This window comes from Peromyscus leucopus, chromosome 8a (genome assembly GCF_004664715.2).
Source record: "Peromyscus leucopus breed LL Stock chromosome 8a, UCI_PerLeu_2.1, whole genome shotgun sequence".
NCBI lineage: Eukaryota > Metazoa > Chordata > Mammalia > Rodentia > Cricetidae > Peromyscus > Peromyscus leucopus.
In genome coordinates, this window is record NC_051085.1 from 9,646,967 (window position 1) to 9,671,025 (window position 24,059).

At 49.3% G+C, this 24,059-nt stretch overlaps 1 protein-coding gene across 7 annotated transcripts in view; it reads right to left on the reverse strand.

The window, feature by feature from the left end:
• Positions 1 to 24,059, reverse strand: part of Fyn (FYN proto-oncogene, Src family tyrosine kinase) — a 199,512-nt gene that overhangs the window by 33,272 nt on the left and 142,181 nt on the right. For 5 of the 7 annotated variants that reach the window (XM_037200517.1, XM_037200516.1, XM_028874838.2 and 2 more), the window contains 6 exons: positions 17,615 to 17,872; positions 13,623 to 13,719; positions 6,436 to 6,534; positions 3,794 to 3,897; positions 2,724 to 2,873; positions 80 to 244 (listed from right to left, as the gene is read on the reverse strand). In XM_037200517.1, coding sequence (XP_037056412.1) covers positions 80 to 244; positions 2,724 to 2,873; positions 3,794 to 3,897; positions 6,436 to 6,534; positions 13,623 to 13,719; positions 17,615 to 17,861 — 862 coding nt within the window. In that variant the 5' untranslated portion in view covers positions 17,862 to 17,872. The remainder of the gene's footprint in view (positions 1 to 79; positions 245 to 2,723; positions 2,874 to 3,793; positions 3,898 to 6,435; positions 6,535 to 13,622; positions 13,720 to 17,614; positions 17,873 to 24,059) is intronic. The other 2 variants (XM_028874841.2, XM_028874840.2) reach the window with 1 other exon arrangement.

Below are 24,059 nucleotides of genomic sequence, written 5' to 3' on the forward strand. Positions count from 1 at the left end.
TATTTTCACCTTCCATCTTTGATGTTTGGGATTTCCCAAACGAGGAAGCTAATAAAAGAGTAATTGAGTCTCAGCATACCCATCCATACTTCCCCAAACTGCCCATTTCCCAGTCTCTTGATCAACTGCAGGGATTCTCGAGGGATCTCCCAGACATCTTTGGTTTTGACAGACAGATCGGTAAGCCTTGGCATTCCTTTGTGACAGGGAACTACTAGGCGGCAGCAGAGACCTGCGGCTCTCTCTGGAGGAGCAGGGCAGTGGTGAGGGAGAGAAGAGCAGAACATGTAACAACAGTTGCACAGGCCACAGGAGATTCGACAAACACAAGCCAACATCGGCTGGGGGCGGAGGAGGGCATTTCAGACGTGGATTTTGCAGTGCTCCTGGCATGCTCCGTATACACAGGTGCAGAGTGCTTTGGCTTCTCTGCACTTTGGTCTAACGGACTAGCATACATATTCTGGAATTCTGAAAATGTCCTTGCTAATTTCAAACAGTACATACATAAAAATAAACATGTGACTGTCCCTTTCCCTTCTGATATCTAGATGGCCCAGGGGTTGAAGGAATCTCCCTGGTACAAATGTGTTTAAAATGTGACTTGATCACGGGAGCCCTCCACAGAAGGCTGGTCTGTCGGTGGGCCTCAGGGGCACCGGCAGCCGGCAAAGCATGTCACATGTTCTTCAGGACTGCTTCGTCCTTCTGATTCTGGTCTACCGTCCTGTGTGCTTGCACAGCTTTTATGGGCAATTTTCCACTAAAAACAAACAAACATGAAAACACAACCTTTAAACAGCTTCCTGCGTATAATGTAGGAGTCTGGATTCAAATGCAGAGTGGAAATTAACATTCACAGAAACCCAAGGACATGAAAGACAGGGAAACAGAGCTACTGCTTGGGTTACTGGGAGGTTGGGTTTTCCTCCTTCCTTTTTGAAAAGATACCTCTGAGAATCTAGCAAAGGTAAGGGGAGATCGACTAAATGTCAACAGAGAACAAGCCCTCAGGGACAGATGCAAGCCACACAGAGCCTGGACTGATAGGCGGGCAGAGCCCTCCATGTCCCTTGAAGCACCTCAGATTCAAAGCACAAACTTGGCTGCCTCTTTTCTGGGAATTCTTAGCTTCTTTTTCACTTTTCTTTTTGATGGAATCTAGTTCTGAGATGTTTAGGCAGGAAATTATTTATGTGTCAGCATTTCAAAGGCATTCTACGTGCAAGAGGGAAAGAGGAAAAGCCAATATAAAAACAAATCTAGCTCAAGATAGATTTTTTTTTCCCTGAGATTAAAAAACGTCTATTGTTCTTCATCTCCGCTCTCCTTCCAGCTTTATGATGTTATTAAGGTGCCCTTTGCAGCACACTATTTTCAAATGATCCAAACCCTGGGGATCCTGCTGATGTTTGCCTGTAATGAAATATATTTCAGCATTTGAAAAATCCTTATAACACACAGGCGTTTTGTGTATGTCTCTGAAGCTCAGGGAGATTTTCTGCTCCATTTCTCTCAATATTTCATTAGAATCCATGTAGAGTGAGAGAGTTAATGCCTGAATCATTGGCTACTCAGGTACTGTTAATTTTTTCAATTGCTCATCAATGGCCAGAATCAATTCATAGGCATTTCTTATTATTTTTAAAAGACTACATTTTTTTGTGCTAAAAATAGCACAAATATTATTCAATGTGGGGTAAAAAAGCTGGGTGTGGCTCCTGCCTGTAATCCCAGAATTCAGGAGGCTGACCCAGGAGGACTGCTGTAACTTTGACAGGTCACCTTGGGCCACACAATGAATGCTGGGATACCTAGGGCTACAAGTGAGACCTTATCTCAAAGGAAAAGGAAAAGGGGGGGGGGTCGTGTGCACATGCACTGTACAGTGGGACACACCTGTTAACCAAGGAAAGCAAGCAGAGCATATTAAACAACCGCACATAAAGCTACATACTTAGATAAAATTCACGCACATATACATGTATCCAATAATTAAATTGCCAAGAACAAAACAGTGCTGTCACTTGGTGTGACGACAGCCTAATCTTTGTTTAACGTCATCCCAACAGCTGGGTGTGATAGCACACACCTTTAGTCTCAGCATGTGGAGCTCTGCTGAGTCTGAGGCCACCAGGCCTACATAGTGAGACCCTGCCTCAAAAAAGAAAACCGAAAGTCACAATAGAGGTAATAGAGAGCTGTGGCCATACACGTAAGCCTGCGTGGGAAGCAGCCCGTGGAAAACGGAACGCAGATTTACTTCTGCTGACCAATGGTCATGAAATGCAGGGGTGTGTGTGCACCCCCACTTCAGGGCGAGCGTCAAGGGATGTTTCGTGTGAGCCTGCCCAGGGACAATCCTTTCTTCCTTCCCTTTGACAGTTCTGTACCACAGGAGGGCGGAAGGGAAAGACCTTGCCAGGACTTTTGTTATGAAAATAAAAACGACAACAACTTTTAAGATTTAAACTACTGCTTTCTACTTGGGGGAACCTCTGAAAAGCACATGAGGACAATGCTATCTGTGGTAGAACAGCAACAGAGCCACCAGTTCAAGTCTGGTGCCAGGGCGTGCACAGCAAACAGCTCTCCTTAGGGACTCCATAGGCACCTGTGATCTCCTCCTCTCCCTTCCCGCTCTGGACCCACCCACTCCCCCCACCCACTCCTCCAACCCCTCTCAGTTTCCGAACACTGAGGGTGGTCAGAATTAAGGTTACCTGAGTAATGCTGTACGAGCTGCTGAAGGGTCTCAAACTGCGCTCGGGTCGTGATGTAGTACCCGCCGTTGTCAAGCTTGCGGATTTTATAATGTTTGACATGGTCTCCTTTCATATCATCCCAATCACGGATGGAAAGTGAGTAGGCACCTGGGGAACAGGCAAAGCATTAGCGGGGTCAGTCACCCGTGATCGCCGCCTGTTTCGAGGGTCTCATTTATTTAACTATTCTATTAATTATCAAAGGACACACATACATGCATGCACACACATGCTTACACACATACACACGTGCACACCACACACATATGAGAGAGTGGGGGAGGGGGGAGGGAGGGAGGGAGGGAGGGAGGAGGGTTGTACAGACACACACACCATCTCTACTCAGTCACAGGACAAAGACAACCCTTGCTGTCCTGCCAGTGTCAGAAGATGTCAGCAACAAAATGACTCTACCCCTGGAACTAAAACTTCCCAGCTATTTTTCTAAAGTTTCCTTTCAGCTTCTTGTGTTGTCTCACACGGCCCAGACCAAATCACACTGGGCAAGGTTAAGGGCGGTACTGGACTCGAGGTGAGCTTGTCTCCTGTTTCATTTCCCATGGGGTACCTGAGAGGCGGGGAGGCTGAGGACAGAGATCATGGAGGAGCAGAAGGTGGGCACAAAGGAAATGAAGCGTTGCTCCCCTGAAAGGAAGCTCCAGAACTCTGCTGGCCGACACCTTACAGGGACAGGTTACCAGTGTATGACACATGGGGCCAGAGACCACCATTCCCGCCCCGTTGACCTACCTCCTCCCGTGGGCGCTAATGACTTATTAACAGAGGGAAGAGGGAAAGGAAAGACTGCAGAGACACTGGCACTCTGGCAAGACCCGCGTCTGAGGCAGCGATGCTGTCTGCCATGCTCCAGATCACTTCTCCCGGAGCCGTCTGCAGTTCCAGAGTCTCCGGGAGGCAGGAGGGGCCGGGCCAGCTAAGACCCTTGTGCACTACAGCAAAGCCTTCCAGCCTCAAGACTAATCCATGGACTTGAACGACAAGGCAGCTGCGTCGGCTCCAGATCTTACCTTTGGTGGTTTCGCTCTCGCGGATAAGAAAGGTACCTCTTGGGTTTCCAAAGGACAGGAGCTGTCGCTCAGCATCTTTCCGGCCAAGTTTTCCAAAGTACCACCTTTGAGAGAGATGGAGGGAAGAAAATAAGGCCACCTGTGACTGAGCGAAGCAGCTCTTCCTCCACAAATTCCTTCTCTCCCAATGTTGCCCCCGCTGTCCCCAACTGTTTACTTTTCTAGCTTCATTCAGTGCCCTTTCAATCTATCCCTGATTCTATCCTCTTTCCATCTTTCATTCTTAAAAAAAAAAAAAAACACCCGATTTGAATTGTGGGTTGTTTTCCTTCCCTCTAGGATGACAGGAACGCACATGTGTGAAAAGTGCCACCTGCATGCACAGAAAGAGAACCTGCCACCTTGTTTGAAATGCCACCTGCAGGAGATGCTTCCGCAGCTCAGCTATGAGACCCTTGATTCCTGAGCATAATTACAACTCCTGGGAAACACCAAGGCGCAGCCCTACTAGAGAGACAGCTCATTGATCAAGCATTATTTTTAACAAGAAGCTCACTCAGGATGGAGAAAGAAGAAAGGTGGACAACATTTCCATTCAAGCTCCACTTACGAGAATTCTCAAGAAAGGAAGTCAGCTCTAGCCCTGATCTGAGACAACTGTTGTCCTTGAAAGCCCGGCTTGACTGTCTCATCCCTGCGCACCTGCAGGTGTGACCTGGCCTGGGATCTGCAGCCCGGCTGTCTTGGACACAGCTGTAGGGACAGCTTACCGCACAACTGAGATCTATGCACAGTCAATGAGCATGTGCGGGGAAATGAGTCGGTGGGGTAGACCTTTTACCATCCCCTTCAAGCAAACTGATGGCTCTTTTGTGCCGTGGTAGGAAACCTTAAGTCACCTCAGGATCTCTCTTTACGTGTCTCTTGTCTCCTCTCCTGTACTGCCAAGCCCTAACCAGAGCTGGGCAACTGGTTCACATTTCAGGACTGTCTTGTAGGTGAGTGGATAAGTGTACCAAGGGCCCAGGGAAGAGTTTAGGAGCATTCCACTAGCATCCGTGTGTAGGAACAAGTTTTAGGATGTTTAACTATGGAAGCATGCAGCTTTAAAAATGACAGTCCATCACATCTGAATGTAGCTAACAAGTTCACCATCAGTCCTGTGAGGGAAAGAATTTAACTGAAGAAAATCCGGTGACTTGAGAGGGGACATTTCCCACAATCCCAGTCTAGCAATAGTTGGTGTGAAGGACATGACACAATATTCTGTGAGAAATGTCTTTCTTGGTTATGTATCAATAACTCAGTTAAGATGCCGTGTAAAACAGTGGGAAGGGGGCTTGGAGAACAGTGGAGGACACCTAACTAAGCGGTTCTTTAACACAATGCTAATTAACTGCACACGTAAAAACCATAGGCTTTATTAGAAAAAGCTACCCTAATCTAAAAAAACCTAAAATATTAAAAATCCTTATTATTATAAGTATGACTTAAATACGTAGCCAATGGGTTTCCAGTTAAATCAAAGTAATGTTATTCCGTAATTAATGAGTTTTAAATTCTGAAAAGGCATTGGAGATATTTACAAATCTGTCCTACAATAAAAATTCAGTACAAACACATGTATTTACTGATAATGAAACATATTAATAAGGAGGGGAGGGGGAGAAAAAACAGCTCAAAGCCACTGGGTGCTGGAGAAGCGGAAACCGATCTCCTTAGTACAGTCGATACAAAGGAATTAGAGGAGACACCGATCGGACCGGGGATTTGGCGAGGGTGACCAGTCTAATCCTCCTTGCTGTGCCTCAACAAATCCACAGCAGAATTTAACATGAGAGCTGCAGGCTGTGTGCACCTGACTTCCTCTCCCTTTCTAGTGGGCCAGGTCCCAGGGCTGGGCGGAGGCCAAGTTCCTGACTTCGGGACATCACTGTCCATCTCCTCTTGCTGGCGTCCTACAAATGTCTCTGAGAGGAGAAGGAACAGCGATCCGTCACTGAGCCTTTGAGAAGCCTGGAGTCTCTCGGCACTTTTCCTAAACGGCCTCCAGTGGGAGAGTGAGGCCGAGTGATTGCTAGTCAGTGTCCATCAGCCACGAGAACCACTGAGACCTCAGAGGCAGACATCACCTGAAACCCAGAGCTGCAATGTTTTCCAAGCTATGGGACTTGCTGTATGTGAAATACTTTTACCCGGAGCCAGAAGGTATGTCTTGTCAGGACTCTCAATATTTCTGATTACCAGGGAGAAGCCTCCTAGCTCACTCTTTAGTAATTATTTGCCTCCTCGGTGCCCGGGGAGCAGACTGCAGGCGCACCAGAGGCTCTCAATAATACAAGCTGCGGTTGGCATCTCACCACGTTAGTTTTTAATCTAGAGCAAGTTAGAGGGTTTTCATGTAGGGTACTCATAGAAGCTTCTAAACAAGAAAATGGACAGGCTTAAAGGAAGAGATGAAGCTAACACAGTGTATTGCAGAGACCTGACAGAAATCAGAGGGACACAGCAGCATTATATTCTCTCAACCCTTGATCACTGGTGAATTTCTTCTCTCTCCTGTGCCACGTCAGTGGCATTTTGTTGTGACAATCAACTTTTCAAAGCAGGAGTTAGAGAAAACAACAACAACAACAACATACTCTTCTGCCTGGATCGAGTCGACTGGAGCCACATAATTGCTTGGGATGTAACCAGTTTCCCCCGTTGTCAAGGAGCGGGCTTCCCACCAGTCTCCTTCCCTGCAAAGGAAGAGGAGAGACGTGACTGCATCATCCATGCAGCGGCGGCGGCGGCGGCGGCGGCGGTAGTGCTCTGCAGTCAGATTCAACGCAGCCATCAGCCCTCGGCCGTGCAGTTCTGCAGTCCTGCCCCCCTTCTGCAGACTAACACCGGCCCTAAGGAGGCCACATGGCTTACAACCCAGACCACCCTGAACTGAAGCCAGGGCTGCCTCTTGCCTTCCGGGGAAATTATGCAGCTGGACCGGTAATGCTCTCTAGGGTCACAAGGCTCTAGGTTCAAAGCCAGCAGACGGCAGAAGCAAGACTAGAAGTTCAAGGTCATCCTCAAGGCCAGAGATCCTAAAATAAACACTTTCTCATGTAGGGCTCCAGGGAGCATGCACTTGCAGGAAAAGCGATTTTCTGGGTAGCAGGTGAACTTGGATGAGGTGTGTGTGGGAGTACACGCTGCAGTCTCAGCTTACTTTAGGAAACTGCAGACTGTTTCGGGGAGGGAAGCCTGTTAGGAGGTGCAGTGAGTGATGGATGAATGCTTAGTGGACCCACCTTGCTTGCTCTTAGGAAAGTGGGAAGACAGGTTTTCTGCAGGTAGAATGATCAAGAACACCGTGAGACAAGCTTTCCTCAGACACTTTCAATTGGGGGTTATTCTATCAGCACTCGGAACTTTAGCCTGCCTGAACGTGACGAAGGGTGGGCCAGTGCACGGCTGGACAGCAGGAGCGGAAAAACTCAGAGGGCAGTGAACTCCGAGGCATGGCAGCAAAGTGCTCAGAGAGTGTGAGGCGGGGTTGCGGGAGGGTGGGGAGTGGGGATGAGTGCGGGAGGGTGGGTGGGGGGCACTTTCAACTTTAAACTCAGTTTAAAGTCACTGTACACAAAGCAGGCGTTCACATGTTTGGGTTCATGCAGGGTTTTGTACAACAAAGAGCAAGGATGGAGTGTGACCTTCCTCCCACTAACAGCGGGTGGGCGGAAGGTCGGATGTGTGGAGGTTAGCTGCGACTCTCCACCAATGAGGTCAGGAGCGGGTGGGAGGGCAGGGCTGCCCTCCTGCACTCAGGCCTTTCAGTCTGTGACTATTACAGGTGCATCATCTCCTTGCCTTCCTTTAGTCCTTGGAAGGAGCAAGAGAAACCCCAGGCCTTCAGTTTAAAAAAAAAAAAAAAAAATCGCCCTTTGGCTGGGCTCTGTGGATGCTCTCAGCCAAGGAGGAAATCCAGCATGGGACTAGGGGAGCATTCTCTCCAACCTGCCTCCTGTTCAGCTGGAGTCTTTTCAGGTTCCCTACATGACTCTTCTGAGCAGGGAAACCAAGGGGCAGTGAGTCAGGTGGGGTTTTAGAAAGTCACAGAAAAAAATGGTGACTGGTCCAAGTAGGTGTGGCTGTGGGATGACAGACTCATTCACAAGAAACCAAAGTGCTAGAAAGGTGTGTGTTTGTTTCAGAGATTTATGTTTCTAAAATACTATGTGCAGGCATGAGTGTGTCTGTGTGCAGCTCTATGTGTATGTGAGTGGAGGTGCCCTTGGAGGCCAGAGGCTCAGACTCCTGGAGCTACAGATGGTTGTGAGCTGATGTGGGTGCTGGATACCAAAACTGGGTTTTCTGGAAGAACAGCATGTGCTCTTAGCTCCTGAGCCTCTTAACTCCCGAGCCATTGTTCTAAAGATTTAAAAACACTTGTTCCTTGGCGAGGTGTGGTGGAGCACACATTTAGTCCCAGCACCTGGAAAGCAGAGGAAGGCGGATCTCTGTGAGTTCGAATCCAGCCTCGTCTACACAATGAGTTCGGCCAGCCAGGCTACATCATAGTGAGAGCCAGTCTTGAACACACTATTCCTCAGTGTCTTATTTAACTCTATTAAACAAACAGATCGACCACGAGAGGGATATTGTAATTCTACCCAGAAAGCCCTTTAATTACAGCTCAATTATATCCACATTCTTTGAAATATTTATACATATCAAAGATTTTACACAGATAAAAATACCCGAAGAATGTAAGAGCCATGTCATTTTCCAAGCACATGGAAGTCTATCCCAGCTACAACCTGTACTTGTGTCCCTCTTCTTGTAGTTCAACTCATGACTTGGTAGAGGGGTGCTCTGTGGCAGACTGCTTGCCTAGTGTGTCCTGGTTCTGAACCCCAGCACCACAGAAGGAAAAAAGGGTAACATTTTAAGTTGTTATTGTTCCCATTTCTAGCCCCACAGGAATATACATAGTTGTAAGTCTAGCATCTAAATGTGTATGTGGAAGTTATGCTAAACATTATTTGGAAACACCACCTCCATTTGAATAGTGACAATCTTTACTGCTCTGAACTTCCACTAGATGGAGACATTTCATCATTAAAAAAATCACCCACTGGCTCCTCACTGCAACCAGTGCCCCCAACCTGGGAAATGCTCCAAAATGGCGAAGAAAAATCAAGTGCTTGTAACACAGCTTACTTTCTAATGCACAAAACCGTTATCAACTTAGATATAATTGAGTTAAGTTAAGGAACAGAAAGGCTAGCATCAGTTTTGGGTGATGTCAGCATGAATGGGGTCAGGAAGCCAATACACCTTGCTGCAAGTTGGGACAAGCCCAGTTTTATTCAGGTGATTCGGCATTAAAGAAGCAAGTTCCAGTTTAAGTTAGTATTACTTGCTGTTTGGTGTAGGCACCTAAACAGTTCATCACACGTTAGAATCCAACAGTCAATACCACGGAGTTTGTACTGAGGCACAAGAAAGATACCGTCCCCGGGACTTCTGCTTTTGGGCCAGCCAGGGTCATTTTCTTTTTCTTCTCTATCCTCCAAGCAACACACAGGGACAAAGACTCAATGCATTACGAGGTAAATGTCACATCTTTTTTTTTTTTTTTCCGAGACAGGGTTTCTCTGTGCAGCTTTGCACCTTTCCTGGATCTCACTCTGTAGCCCAGGCTGGCCTTGAACTCACAGAGATCCGCCTGCCTCTGCCTCCCGAGTGCTGGGATTAAAGGCGTGTGCCACCACCGCCCGGCAAATGTCACATCTTGAGGCAGTTCCCTCCCACTTTACTCTCACTGGGCTTTGAGGAGTGATAAGACTCAAAACATCTACCAGAGGTTATTAGGCAAACAAATAAATCTCTGTTTCATACACTGTAGCACCAATTCACCTACAAATACCTTCTGCACATGGTGCTGATTTGGAGTGGGATCTCTAATATGCCCCTTTCACTCTTGACTTGATCTGCTGTAGTTACTCATTACTAGTAAATCTGCACACGAGAGCGTGTGTGTGTCTACAGAGGCCAGAGGTTGATGCTGTTGTATTCCTCAATTGCTCTCCGCCTCTCACTGACCCTGAAGCTAGCTGATTCAGCTGGACAGTGGCCAGCGATCCTCCTTGCCTGTCTGCTTCCCCAGCACTCAGCTTTCTGTGTGGGCACTGGCAGCTGGACTCACCTGCTGGTAGCTGGACCAGGTTCTGGGCTCACCAGCTGGGGGCTGGATTAGGTTCCGGGCCTTACCTGCTAAGCTATCTCCCCAGCCTATAAAGCTGTACTTCTCTAAATTGTTCTTACAGCAGCTTTTGTATTAATTCACACTGTCTTCTTGTTTTGAATCAAACTCACAATTTAACCCCTGACACTGGTTGAGAATGACTTCTAAGGTTTTTTTCTTGTTTTTTGTTTGTTTGTTTGTTTGTTTTTATAATAGCCTCTGTTCCTCCATTCCTGTCTCTAGTCCTTAAAGTCCCTCACAGGACTGTGGCTCCAGGTGCTGGGAGCCTAGATGGAGGCAGGAAGTGGCTTTGCCAAGAGCAGCCAGCCACGGAGTGCTGGAGTCTCCCTGTGTTTAGCCAACTGTCCTTCTCACTTGGAGAGAGCCTCTCTGTAACAACTTTGATCACATCTGGATAATCATTTTTTTTTTTTTTTTTGTCTGATCGTGACAGAAAAGAACTTTCAGTGGGTTCTGGGCAGTGATTTATTTCATCTGTGTAAAATGTTGATTGCATTTTAAAGACTGTTTCGAGATGTTAAATCACTAGTTACGAAGTGTGAAAACAGGGAATTAAACAGGTGAACTTAAATACAGTGCAGGATGAGCTCTGGCCTGCGAAGTCCTGAGACAGAACACTGAGAACTACCCTCCAACCTGTCGGCACTGGCGCGGCCCTTCTGGGCACTGCCCTCCTTGTACATGTGATGGTGGATGAGGGCCTCTTGATGGGGCGGGTCAGGGGGACATACAAGAGGGGTGGCAGCTGCTCCCAGGAGAACAGAGCGCCACCCTCTCCTGTCAGTGCTGAGAGCCAGGGCTGGGCGGCGGGGGAGGGAGGGAGGCCCCCATGCCATCTGCTCTGTGGTGTTTTGTTTTTCCTCCCTGGTTTCCCTCCCTGTTATTACCCCTGACTCCAGATACCATTGTACGGTACAAACCTTACTTTTCTTTTCCATAACCGTGAAAGGGGCAGTTAAATGGCCTGGAGCATGAAGAACTCCACTCTTAAAGGAAAAGCCCCTTTGCAATGTTCTCTTCTGGGAGAACAGGGCCGGAGGGCCACAGGACTCTGTAAACATTAAAAACTATGTATTGAAATAAAAATACAGAGTGGGACAGACTGCGTCCTCCCCTTAGCCATTTCTCTAAAATTCACTTTGTTGATATTGTAGGTCCTTTCTGTAACAGAGGAAGACGCCAGGGATTTGACTTGGCTGTGACCAGCATGCCCATGCCCTGCAACCTGAATAGAGACACCGTCACCACGAGTGTGCTCAGAGGGCCACAGCCGCACATGCTTCTCTCTACCCCTTCTATTACTTACTTCCGAGGCCTACAGAGTTTCAAATTTCTGGTCGACCTTGCCATTTGAAGAATACTGTACAACTGGGGAGGTGGATACAAACCCGTCAACAGACTGACAAGAAGCGTTCATCTGGGAATCAAACTAACAATGAGCGATCACAAATGGGAAGAGATCAAAGCCAAATTCCCTCTCCGACTCTCCAGCCAACCTTCTAACTCTTTTACTGGCAGATACTTCAGCTATGGTGGACGACAGCAGCCGGGCTTTTCCGAGGTCCCATCAGACAATGCACTCGGAATTCTGAACCTTCATCTCCCCCGGGCTTTGCCACCTGCCAGGACTGTGCCCTCGGCTCTCTAACCTGTGCCCTCCTGCTCTCAGATGTCACCTAACGACTGCGACACATCCTGGACAGCTGCTGCGAAGAATCAATGACAGCAATTGTAGCAGCACATGGTCAGCACCCAGGAGCTGTCAATAAGCGGCAGCTGTTTACTAGGACATTCCTGTGTCTGCAGGAGGCAGGGGTGGGGGAGGCAAAGCTCTCAACCTGGGTGCTGGTGGCACAGACATGCTTAGTTTCTGAGAATACAGTAAACTTGATGTTTGTGAAAAACTGTGGTAAGATACATATAGCATAAATGTATCAATTTTTACACTTTTCCGTGTGAGTTTGCAAGGTGGTAAGTTAGGAGTTACATTGTTATACAAGCATCACCAGGCAGAAGTCTACGCACATTTCTGCACGTATTTCAGTAAATTAAAGAACAGCACACAGGCACACCTCTGTTGGGGACGACAGTGCTCCTAATTTAAATGTCCCTGGTGTTATGTAGACAGTGTCTCTGGCGGTATTGGGGTTTACTGGTAAAGTTGGTATGTTCTCAGTATATGGGCTGAGAGTCAGAGGTGCCCCCAGGAAGGAGACAGTCTGCAGGTGACAGGGAGTCCTCTGTTGCCACACCCCTCCTCTTTCCTGGGGTGTTACCTCTTACCTCCCTCCCTATGTTCATCTTTTTAGAGGAAGCTGAGGAGCCAAGTTTCAAAGCCTTCAACTACCTGGAAATCCAGCTGGAGGAGAAGCAACCGGACTTGGTGGCATGAGCAAGCTCCCCAATGTGCCCAGCCCCAGTGGTAATCTTTCCCAATGACTGGGGAGCGCCTATCAAGACCTTGAGGGGCTGAGGCATGGCACTGCCATTTTCAGGAGCCTGGATTTCCTGCGGTTCCCTCATCCACACACACTGCCTACATCTAAGGGAGGTGATGTTTTAGAATCTAAGGTTGATCCACAGCGCCTCTTCCTCTGCAGGTAACAAGGTGGGGCTAGAAAAGGATGTCACCTTTGCCCTAAGTTCGCCTGCTCTCTGTTTACAGTCCTTCCTAGTGGTCACATTTACAACACACACTCTGCAGCCGTTCTCCTGGGGGTGAAATGCTTCTGCTCTCTCCTTACAGTGCACGGACACTCAGGGAACCACCTCCACAGGCTTCACGGCTGGGAAAAGTAGAGGACCCTGTTGCTGGCCCGAAGTGTGAGGCTTCTGCCCGTGCCCACAGCTGAGATGTGGAGATAATCTCATGGTAGAGAGCATGGGATTTGGGCAGGCAAGCCATGTGCCAGTCATGAGAGAGGGAGAGAGGGGGAGAGAGAGAGAGAGAGAGAGAGAGTGGGAGTAGGGGGTTGGCTGGCTCTTTTAAGGCTTTTTCTAAACTGCAAACACAGGGCCCTGGGGCTGGAGAGATGCTTGGTGGCTAGGAGTGCATGCATCCCAGCATCCCTGCCACAAGCCCGTGACCTAGTGCTGTGGGGTGGGGTAGAGACAAGAGGGTTCCTGGGCTTGCTGGCTGCTAGCCACACTGAAGACCAGGAGATCCAGGTTCAAGGACAGACCTGCCTCAAAGTGACAGAGGCCACCTGATGGCTTCCTCTGACCTTGATGTACACACTTGTACACCCCCCTCATACAACAGCAGCTCTTTCTCATAGACCCATGTATGTGCGCGCGCGCACGCACGCGCACACACACACACACACACACACACACACAATTAGGAAATAGATTCTAAAACAGACTATGTTCTCTGCTGTAAAAGTCCTTGAGCATACAGTGCCACGGAATACTGCACTTTTTTTTCTTTTTAACCAATTCTCTCAGGCTGTATCGCTATGAGCTGGTGAACGCGGTAAACATTCTTTCCTTATCTCCAGACAGGAAATGTGTTTGCCACAAGAACCTTTCCTCAAACCAAAAGGCAGCGTGCTCCACCTCCCCCGATCCCAAACTTACGAGCTGTTCAGTATTTGAAACTTTTCTCCTTTGTGAAAACTCAGGTCGTCTTCTGTCCGTGCTTCATAGTCATAAAGAGCCACAAACAGGGTCACTCCTGCCAAGTCGAGGAAGGACATCGTTACTCGGGGTATTAATACTAACAATTACATCTCTGCTCAAGTCTCATCCTTAAAAATCTACGGTTACTCGGCATTAATAAACACGAGGAATTGTAATTAATATGGGACACTGTGGCTAGTTATACCATGGTTTTGTAGAGGGGACACTATGACAAAAACCTGGAATTGAGGGATACCTCACTGCAACTTTGGGTGGGTTCTGACTGACATGGGTCTGCAGCACATACCCATGGCCCCCACCCACTGTCCCTGGAAGCCTGGGTATTTTATCATTCGACTCCAGCACACATAGCAGTGAATGAACAGGAAACCTGCCCTGTGGCCTGGGGAGACTTAGAGACACCTCTGTAATGGTCACCCCAAGCGGAAGACGCACTGCCCTTGGTGTCTGCAGCTGTGGCAACGGCTGCCCACACTTCCTGCCCCTTGTTTCTCCTGCCTTGAGTTCACCTGTCCTCACGGTCTCCTCACTCCTCAGACCCACCCCAGTCCTCTCACCTGCTGACCCCCGGAACCTTTCCCTCATTCTAGGAGTTTACCATCAAGAGCAAAACACACCCAGACAAAGCACGCCCAGGGTCCCACTCGGTCCCGGGCTTGCTCTACCTGGCGGGCAGAATTCTAGGACAGTGCTCCTGACTCCTGCCTTGGATCTCATGCCCGTGTGCAGCCTCCCTGCCTTATGGACACAATGACTTGATTCAAATTAATACAGGATATGGAAGTGACAGGCTATCTCCAGTGTGACACACCTTTTCAGAAGACAGACTTCTCTTCGCCACACTACCTTGCAGACTCTGGTTAAGAAGGGCGCCATGCCAGCAAGGCGCTCGTGACAACAAACTGGCTAAGCCCCAGCCAGGAACTGGACCCTGCCCAGAGCACATGAGCTGGAGCAGCTCATTCTAGTCAAACTGTGTAGTCCACACACCCTGACCACAGACTACGGCCCACAGAAACACAGGTACTAAACGTAAGATCACAAACACATCCTGTTCGAGCTGTGACGTTCAGTGGCGGTCACACAGGAAGTGATAGCTGAAGAAAGTGTTTAATTTCTCTGAATCCGGCTTCTCAGTTTGATTTGCACACACCTCAAAGTGCCCGCCATGATGGTTTCAGAGTGCCCCGCTGTTGAGGAGCCGCTGCCACAGGACCGACAAGAGCAGAAGGCTGGGGGAAAGCCATCTTTTCACTGTCTCAGGCACGTGTCCTGACCACGGAGGTTTCTCTGACAGGGTGGGGGAGTCCGGCAGGCGCCTCTATGGTCATGTCTACTTACTTCACATGTCAGTGACAGATGCCCCTCCTTTTATAATGTAAAAACAGAACCAAGCCATCTCTGTGTGGAAGGCAGCCACACCAAGTCAGACCTTCCAACCCTCTTACTCATCACTGAGGCGGAGGAGGAAGCAAAGGATGCTGGAGAGAAAGTGGACACTGCTCGTGGCCTCTGGGGACTGAAGATGATCTGCCAGAAAGTGGGACACACAACACAACCAAACCACCCAAGGAAAGGACATCTGCCAACATCCCAGGGTTCTGCTTTTTCAAAATTTATTGTTATATGTACACACTTTTGCCTGTGTATACGCATGTGCACCATATGTGTGTCAGAGGCTGTGGGGCCAGAAGAGGACCTGGATCCCTTTGAACTGGAGTTATAAGTGGTTGTGAGCTGATTGATGGGAAGTGCTAGAACAGAACCTGGGCCCTCTGTAAGAGCAGGAAGGGTTCTTAACCCCTAAGCCAGCTCGCCAGCTCCAGGGACACGACATCTGAAACTTCAAATTTTATAAGGAGTCAGATGACCTCTCCCACTAAGATTATCCCTGACTGTGGTATATACCCACAGGTTTGACAAGGAGCCCATGCTGGTGAGCTTAGTGAATGAGACATGCACAGACTTCAGAATGAACAGGGATGATGATTATGTTTGTTGAATTAAGAGTTACGGCTACAAACCACTCAATACTCTCACAGCAGAGCTGTGTATGTGTGTGCACGTGTGTCTCTCTGTGTGTGTGTGTGTGTGTTTGTGTGTGCCTAGTATACTTTTGGCTTTCCCTTTTCTTTTGTATCTTCTAAGGACAGAGGGCCCTAGACTGCCTGTCTGCTTCCTTCTCAGGCCCCTGGAGGAGAGCAGGAGGTTTGGTGAGGGTCGCATATACAGCTGGATCTAAGGGTACGACAGTGTCAGGGATGGGCACAGATGTTTGTTCTGTGGGGCAGAGATTGGCACAGCACTGCGGGAAGAGACCGTGCCCTCTCCCAAGTCCACTGCCATGTGCTGCACGCAGAGAAAGAGCCTAACGGTGTCAGGAGCATCAGCTCTCCAGGTTAAAAAAAGTCACCATGACTTGTCATAGACGACAGGAGGCATCTGTCCCCAGAAGAACTGGGAGATGCTTCATTCTTTTAAACTTTTGTAATGAACAGTTTTGGAACAAATAATGGCAAATATCTGGTTACCATGGTTCATGGAATGGGAGAGGATTTGGAAGATGAAAGATGCTTAAGACAACTTACAAGAAGCGAAGAAAGCATGTGAGAATGTACGCCAGATTTGTTATAAAGCTACGTCAGCAAACCGACAGGGCAGTGAAACCTAGCCTTATGGCATAAAGCAAAGGGAACTTGGGGGAGGAAGTGGGGAGAGAGAGAGAGAGACTATGAAAATGGTCTTGGCATACAAAGCTCAACTTTATTTATTTATTTATTTATTTTTTGGTTTTTCGAGACAGGGTTTCTCTGTGTAGCTTTGCGCCTTTCCTGGAACTTGCTTTGGAGACCAGGCTGGCCTCGAACTCACAGAGATCCGCCTGCCTCTGCCTCCCGAGTGCTGGGATTAAAGGCGTGCGCCACCACCGCCCGGCCCAAAGCTCAACTTTAAAACACACAGCTGGGTGTGACGTTTCATAGCTGTAATCCCAACACTCACCAAGGCAGGGGGGCTGTTAATAGTTTGAGGACAGCCTGAGCTACAAAGTGGTAGCCTGTCTCCAAAGTCACAGACAAAACAACACAACATACGTACACCGAATATGACAGAGGAAAATACAGAGACGTATGGAAAACTGGAGGGCTTATCAGGTTGAAATACTGAGAACTTGAGATAAATGGTAAAAACACGCTGGCAATAACCACACTGGCCAGCAAGTGGCTGGCAGGCTGAAGAGTAGGAAGAAGAGGGACAGAAGGTACCCCGGGAGTGAGGGAGGGGTGCATCAATACTGGAGAGCTCGAGGTCACCCAGAGCCAGGCCTGAGGCCTCAGGTGCAGAAGACCCAGGACAGGGCTCAGGTCGCCATGCTTTAGAGTGGCCATGCTAGGTATTCAGGGCGGCCACGGGTGGGGACGCTTGGCTTACAGGGCCCAGGAGGACACTGCAGTGCGCTAACCCGCGCAGAATTCTCAGAGCAGTAACAAGAGGCCTCTTGTGCCCCCAAAGCCAGGCATTTTGGTCTTGAGTATTCAACTCGGGCCTTCTGTTTTGAATGGTAGGTGATGGATAAAGGTGACTGAAAGTTCTCTGTTAGAGCTTTAGTCAAAGTGAGTCATATGGAGCACAGGTAGGGGCTGCGCTGAAATAATTACGAGCAGAGCCAAAGGGCCGGCCAGGTGGCTCAGTGGGTAAAGGAATGTGCTGCCGGAGCCCCGACAATCCAAGTTTGATCCCTAGAACCCGTGGTGAGAGGAGAGAACCAACTCCTCCGACTGCCACACACTGGCTGTGGGACACCTCCACCCTCCTCCCCGAACAACAAGAGCTTACAAGGAGCTCATCCGTCCCCTGGCAGCCGTCCGTCCCCTGGCCAGCCGTCCCCTGGCCAGCCGTCCCCTCAGCTCTCCCGACCGTCAGCGGCTTACCTGTCCCTCCTCTCGTACGGAGGGTCCCAGTGTGAGAGGAAGAGTTCACACCCCCAAAGACCGTGAGTCCCTGGCCCCCAGCTGCGTGGAAGTTGTTGTAGTTTGGGATGGAGGTCACGCCGAAGCTGGGATAGTGCTGAGGGGTGGGGTCTGTGCCATAGCGGTACCCGGAGCTCTGGTTCAGGCTGCCATCCCTCTCCTCCGTCAGTTTCGCTGCTTCTTTATCCTTACATTGCACACAGCCCATTATCCAAATTCCTGACGGGAAGAGAAAAGAGGGGCGTGAAGGTGCATGCTTCCATCAGGCTAACAGGCAGTGGCCAGGGGCCAGTGTCAGGAGGCGCCTCGGTCCTCTGAACCTGACACCCTGTTCCTCGTGTGCTCTGGATGACGGCACGATCACAGGCACCAGTGCTCACCGGGTGCGATTTCCCTCAAATGAGGCCTGTGCCCCCGGGGACGCCACATCACCACAGGCCTGCCTACAGGCGGCCCACCAGCTCCTTCTGCTGCTCTATAGTCACCTCAAAAATAATGTGTGGGCAATAAAGTGCGTTTCCCAACACTAGAGCAACACCTTTCAATACAGCAGAGGCTAATCCATCCGAGGAGGTGCCAGGTGAGCTGGAAAAGCCCAGACACAGCCTATTTACCAGACGCCCCCACTCGTGGGACTTACTCTTTAGTCACAAGTGATGATCAGTATGAAAACTAAGAAGTAGTTACCAGTGAAAAGAAAACTGGGCAGAACTAAAGAGGCTGTCATGATAGCCTCTGGAAACAAGCATTTAAAGCTGCTCATTAGCATCTCAAATTTCTACGAAGTGTTTGACGTTCTTAAAATCATTTAAGAAGAGCACTGCTATGTTCCGCAGGTAGTGATGGATGAAAAAACTGAGCGGCTGTCACTCTACCCTCCTCACACCTGCCTCCCCAGGGCTCCTCCTCATCTGGGTAGACCTCCACAGACCCTGGTGCTCCTGTGGGATCCTGAGAGCATCCTCATGGCTCTTCCACTTTACCTCAGTCTTCCTGCTTCAGCTCTTACCTTCCTGCTTGGGGATGTGGCCGTGACCACACCTGCCCTTCCTCCTGGACCTGTCCAGGTGAGTCAGCCCTTCTTTTGAGACACCTTCTCAGACCCCCCTTTCCACAAGCTGCAGAACCTTTCTTAATGGTCCACTGGCTTCTACACTGTCCCTCAGCTTGGGACCCATTGTGCCACATTAGAAGATGGCCTGTCCACTTGTCCCACTGCCCTGTGGACTGAAGTCCATTTTCTCACAGATACATTACCAATGCCCAGAACACAGTAGCTGCTGCATAAGTAACAAGTGAGTGAGTGAAAACCCTGTGCCTTGTGTTCTCTCTGTACTAAACCAACCTTCTCCCAGTGACTTTCATCAGCAGTGTCCTGTTTTTTCTTTCTTTCTTTCCTTCTTTCTTTCTTTTTTGAGGAAGGGTCTCATTATGTAGCTCTGTCTGTCTTGGAATTCACTATGTACACCAGGCTGGCCTGGAACTCACAGAGATCTACCTCCTGAGTGCTGGTCTTAAAGGCATGTGCCACCACCACACACCCAGCCCCTGTCCTGAATTTTCTAACATCCTAGTATGTATGTGAGAAGTGAGGATAACTCAGAAATATAAGGGAAGGTAGCAAATGTCACCACTTTGGACTGTAAGTAGACAGGAGGCAGGCAGAACCTGCAGCGGGTGTCCCTGCCAAAACTCAGAAGTAGCTTTGGGGACCAAAGAGTCAATAAGAAACACGTGACATCATGTCTAATGACACATCCTCACTGGGGAGGGCAGGGAGAAATGTGAGACCACGAAGGACAATTCGTACCAATGTGGGAGCTGTCACGGGGTGAGGAGATATCAGTGGCAGTTCGTTCCCATGCACCGAATTCTCCTAGACCAGAGCACGGAAGAGCATTAGACATTCCAAAGCTCTCCCATTCTACACTTGAGCAAATACTTGGTAAGCTGACTAGAGTTCTTGAGAAGAGGAATGTTTATCAGGCAGCCGCCCACTACTTGAGTTGAGATCACCAAATCTGGAGCCCATTTCCTCATAAATCATTCGAGATTAATTTATAGCATACTGTGTCCAAGACGCTCTCTAACTTACGGTCAGTGAGTGATTTTAACAAGTTTCCAACAGGAAATGTGAACTATCTCCAAGGCATTACCGAGGGCATTTCATCACCACTGCTGCTGTTGCTCCGTCTGACTGATAAATATCTTGCTCACTCTATATTAACTCTTCCGTGGTAGAAAGCTGCTCTGAGAGTCGGCAAGGGCCAGACAGAAAATACTTGCTCCAAGTGCTTAAGCAGAGGACGAGAGCCTGGACTCCCAGGGTCACATTCACATCTACCACCCCGTCCACCAAGAGACACGGCAGGCAATGTCTGGAGATGCCTTCAGTGGCTGACACTCAGGGAAACGGGCACTTGTACATCTGGGGTTATGCCAGGGTTGCCGCCAAACATCCTACAATGCACAGAGCAGCCTCCGGCAACAAGCAGTTCCCTGGCTCCAATGTTACTGGCATTATCCTGGAGAAAACCTAAAATCAAGAGCTTTCATTCCAAACCATCTTTCTAATGCAACACAGCAACCTCCACTAGAGTCCTTGCAGAAAACAGGACATCATATCCCACTAAAGAAAAGATAACCTCGAAGGTCCCTAAAACGAGTCCTGCAGTGTAATCCAGGGCTAATTTCATTAGTTTTATTTAACAGTAGAGGGAAAGGCATAACTCCTTGAATCCCTTGAAGTCAGGGATTGGTTGCTGGTCCTTTGCTTCAAAGGGGTGTGTGTGTGTGTGTGTGTGTGTGTGTGTGTGTGTGTGTGTGTGTGTATGTCAAGTGCTGGGAACAGAGCTGAGCATACAGCAGCAAGCTACAGGTGTCATGTGAATGAATTAAAACCATCAAGATTATTTCACAGAAAACAATCTTTTATGGAACGAGTATACTGAGTGCATTTGACATTCGGAGTTAACTAATGCTTCTGCACAGATCTTGCTTGCTCTTTTCTCTTACTGACTGACAGATACGAAGAATCAGAAGTAAAGACAGAAATAGCGGCATGAACAAACGGAAATAATGCCCCAATTGGGTCAGGCAGTCTAAGTGTTTGGTGGAGAGTGGGAGGACGCTATATGGACTGCATTCTGTGTTTCAGGCTCCCTGCCAGGAGGCAGCCTTCCAGGTGACTGGGCTCACAGAAGAGTCTCCCTCTTCAGTTTTGTGCTGTGGTTTTATGTCCACCAACACACTCTGTACTCACCATCCCACTTGCTTTTGATTTGTGCGTCACTGCAAAACACTGTCAGGACCACTCGGAAAACACTGGGGTCCTGGAGTTCTGATTAGTAAGACGCCACGTCATGGACCACCATGGCTCTAGTCCATGTTTCGTGTCTAAGAAGAGCTGGCAGAGGAGCATTTTGACTAACCGAATCCTGTGTGAATGGTCAGATGTCTGGATTCTAGCCATGAAGACCCTGCTTTTCCGTTGGTTTGAAAGCGGAAAGGCCCTGTTTCTAGCATACATATAACAGAAAGACCCAGTTTGCTGAAGTATATGTGTATCTTTGCACATCTTTTCAAATGTGTCAGCAGCATTACACAACTGGGGAGAGGTTGCCACAAACACTGAAGCGTGGCCACACCCTGCTCCCATGAGCACAGCACATGTGATCACTTTATACTGCTAGGTCATGGTGTGGCCTCAATCCTTCACACAGTTCTGTGATTGAAAGTGACCTACAGTATTGGGGGTCTCGATTGCTATAGGTGTAATGTATCTGCCCCAAGGTGGGCATGGGTGAGTACACATTCTCTCCTACGGATTCCAGTCTACGGACACATAAACACACACCATGTTTCTATTTCCTCACCTGTCAACCTAAGAGCAATGACCACGATCAAGTTTCAGGCTCTATAAGAAGACTTCAGGTTCGTGCTGAGCTGGGTAACAAAGACAGGCAATGCTGGCACCGTCTCTGTGACAGACTCTAGGGACAGCCAGTGAGTAGCTGTCATTGCAGTGGAGTAGGCTGTTACCCTGGAGCCGGCTTAGGCAGGTGTGGGGAAGGGACAGCCCTTACGCTTAGCTCCCCATCCTATCCTGTTCCCCTCCCATCCCCGACCCCACCCTGAGAGCTTGGAGGGCAGCCCAGGTTAGGCCTGGTCAGCGGGTACCCTGACATGACTTGCTTCCTGGTTCAGCCTTGAGCTATCCCTTCAACTCTGGTATCCCCCTTTGCTGGGCAAATCCCGTGGTGGAGGATAAGACCAGGATGGGAACTGGGCCAACTACACCCAAGCAAAGAGAATTCGGAGCAGAGCTGTGGGTCAACTGCAGCTTCACACACTTCTCTGCCGGGGGCAAAGGCAGAAGCAGACAGCTTCCTGAGCGAACCCCCCTCTTAGTGAACAGCAGTGGCATGAGGACGGGGCAGGGGAACAGCAAACCTGAGGTGACCTTAGGCTAGGGGGCTCATGGCAGACGGCTTCTGATGTTTGTAAAATCACAAACACCCACAGGATTGACCCAAGGTAGTCTACTACCTTCTCAACCCCTTGAGAAGTCCGGCCAGCTGATTGTGAGTTTCCCCTGATTGAGATTCACTGGACAGCATGCTGGGAGCAGTGGGTGTCAGGTTACAGAACCTGCCGTCCCAATTTCCTGGTTCAAGGGCACCTTTCAACTCTGTGCACTGGGGTATTCCTCCTTGGAAGGACACAGGGGCCAGATGACCCTGACATCATATGGGTGACAGCAGGAAGTTCTGCCTTTTGGGTACAGCCAGAAGGGTCCTAGGAATTGGGAGGCTGGAGAAAAAGCAGGGCCATCCTGGTGGCTCCTGGTTACATAAGCGCTCTTGGAGGTCCCAGGGCAAAGAAAAGACCCAGCTGGGTTTGCATTGTGCAATCATAAGATCTTGGGGGCCGAGCCACACAGGCCTTGGTGCTGGGCCCACCCAGCCTCAGCATAGCTGAGGGCTCTACCCACTTGGAAAAATCTGCTCGCTGCCAGCTGGAGGGAACAAGTGAGAATATGTGCCTCGCTAAGGTTGTGCTATGGTAGGCAGAATTCTGAGCTACCTCCCAAGATTCCTGCCCCTAAGGAATCCTCCCTGTACAAGCCCTGGGATGTGTGAATGAGACAGTCACTCCTGGGACAGGCTGTGTGACTTGGCAGAGCTGACTTTAAAAAGAGACATTATCCCGATGCGCTGACATCATCCAGTAAGCCCTGGAAGACGATGGCTCTTCCTGGACACGCAGAGCTGAAGCGTGAGAAGCTGAGGATCTTCTCAACTGCAGTTCTAACACTGGGCCAGACCTGTGGGGACCTCCAGGGCTGGGGAGTGCCCATGGCCGGGAGAAGCAGGGACCTGGGATGTCAGCCCCACAGCCACAGCAACTGAGCTTGCTCAAGAGCCTGCTTGGGCAGGAAGTGGACTCCTCCCTAGCAAGGTCTCAGGATGACAGCCCCGCCAACACCTGATTTCAGCCTTGCTGAACAGAGACCCCGTCATGCTGTGTGTCAGCTCACGGCCCACAGAATGGCGAGCTAATAAACAGATGCTGTCTGAGGCTCACGGGAGGGGGATGCGTATTTACGGGACAGGGCACTGTAGAGATGAAGGCTGCACATCCTGGCAGTCACAGCTCACATAAGTAAGTACTCACTGGACACCGGGCGCTGCACTGTGCAATGGAAATTCTCCTAACTCCCCACACATGGGCTGCCATTTTCCTGTACTTCACAAGGGAAGAACAGAGAGAGGCTAGGGAATGTGTCCACAGCTGAGCTCGGTGGGGATGAGCAGTGAAAACAGGGTCTCTGTAACAAAGCTGTGTCGTGTACCATGGAGCCCCGGCAAGTCCACACACAGGTGTGGTCGGAGGCATGGAGGAAAAACGTTACAGAGAAGGATGGACCCTCATGGACAGCACCTCCAGGAGCAGAGAGAGCAGAGTCCCTGTTTAGGCATGGTGCCTCTGTCTCCCATCCACACTTCACACTGTGAACAGTCAATTCTACGGAGGTGCTGGGACCACAGTACGTAGAGTGAGTCACCTCTTCCTTGGTATGGTTTGGCATCTTAATAACTGTTTGAGCTAGCAACACTAAAGCAGCCCTCAATTTCCCGATCTTTCCTAGTTGTGGCAAGAATATTTATACATACCACGAGGGAGGCAGCATTGGTTTCCTTGGTACAAAAATGATCTCTCCTGTTGCATTTAAGGCATGATTCACTTCACAGGCAAATTACACTATAAACTAAAATGTTCATATAATCTACCCCCTCCCAACCAAACACAAACTAAATATCTACTCATGGTAGAATCCTGTGAAGGAGAGCTCCCACCAAACACACATTCCAAAAGACTGCAGTTTCTTTGGAGTAAAGACGGT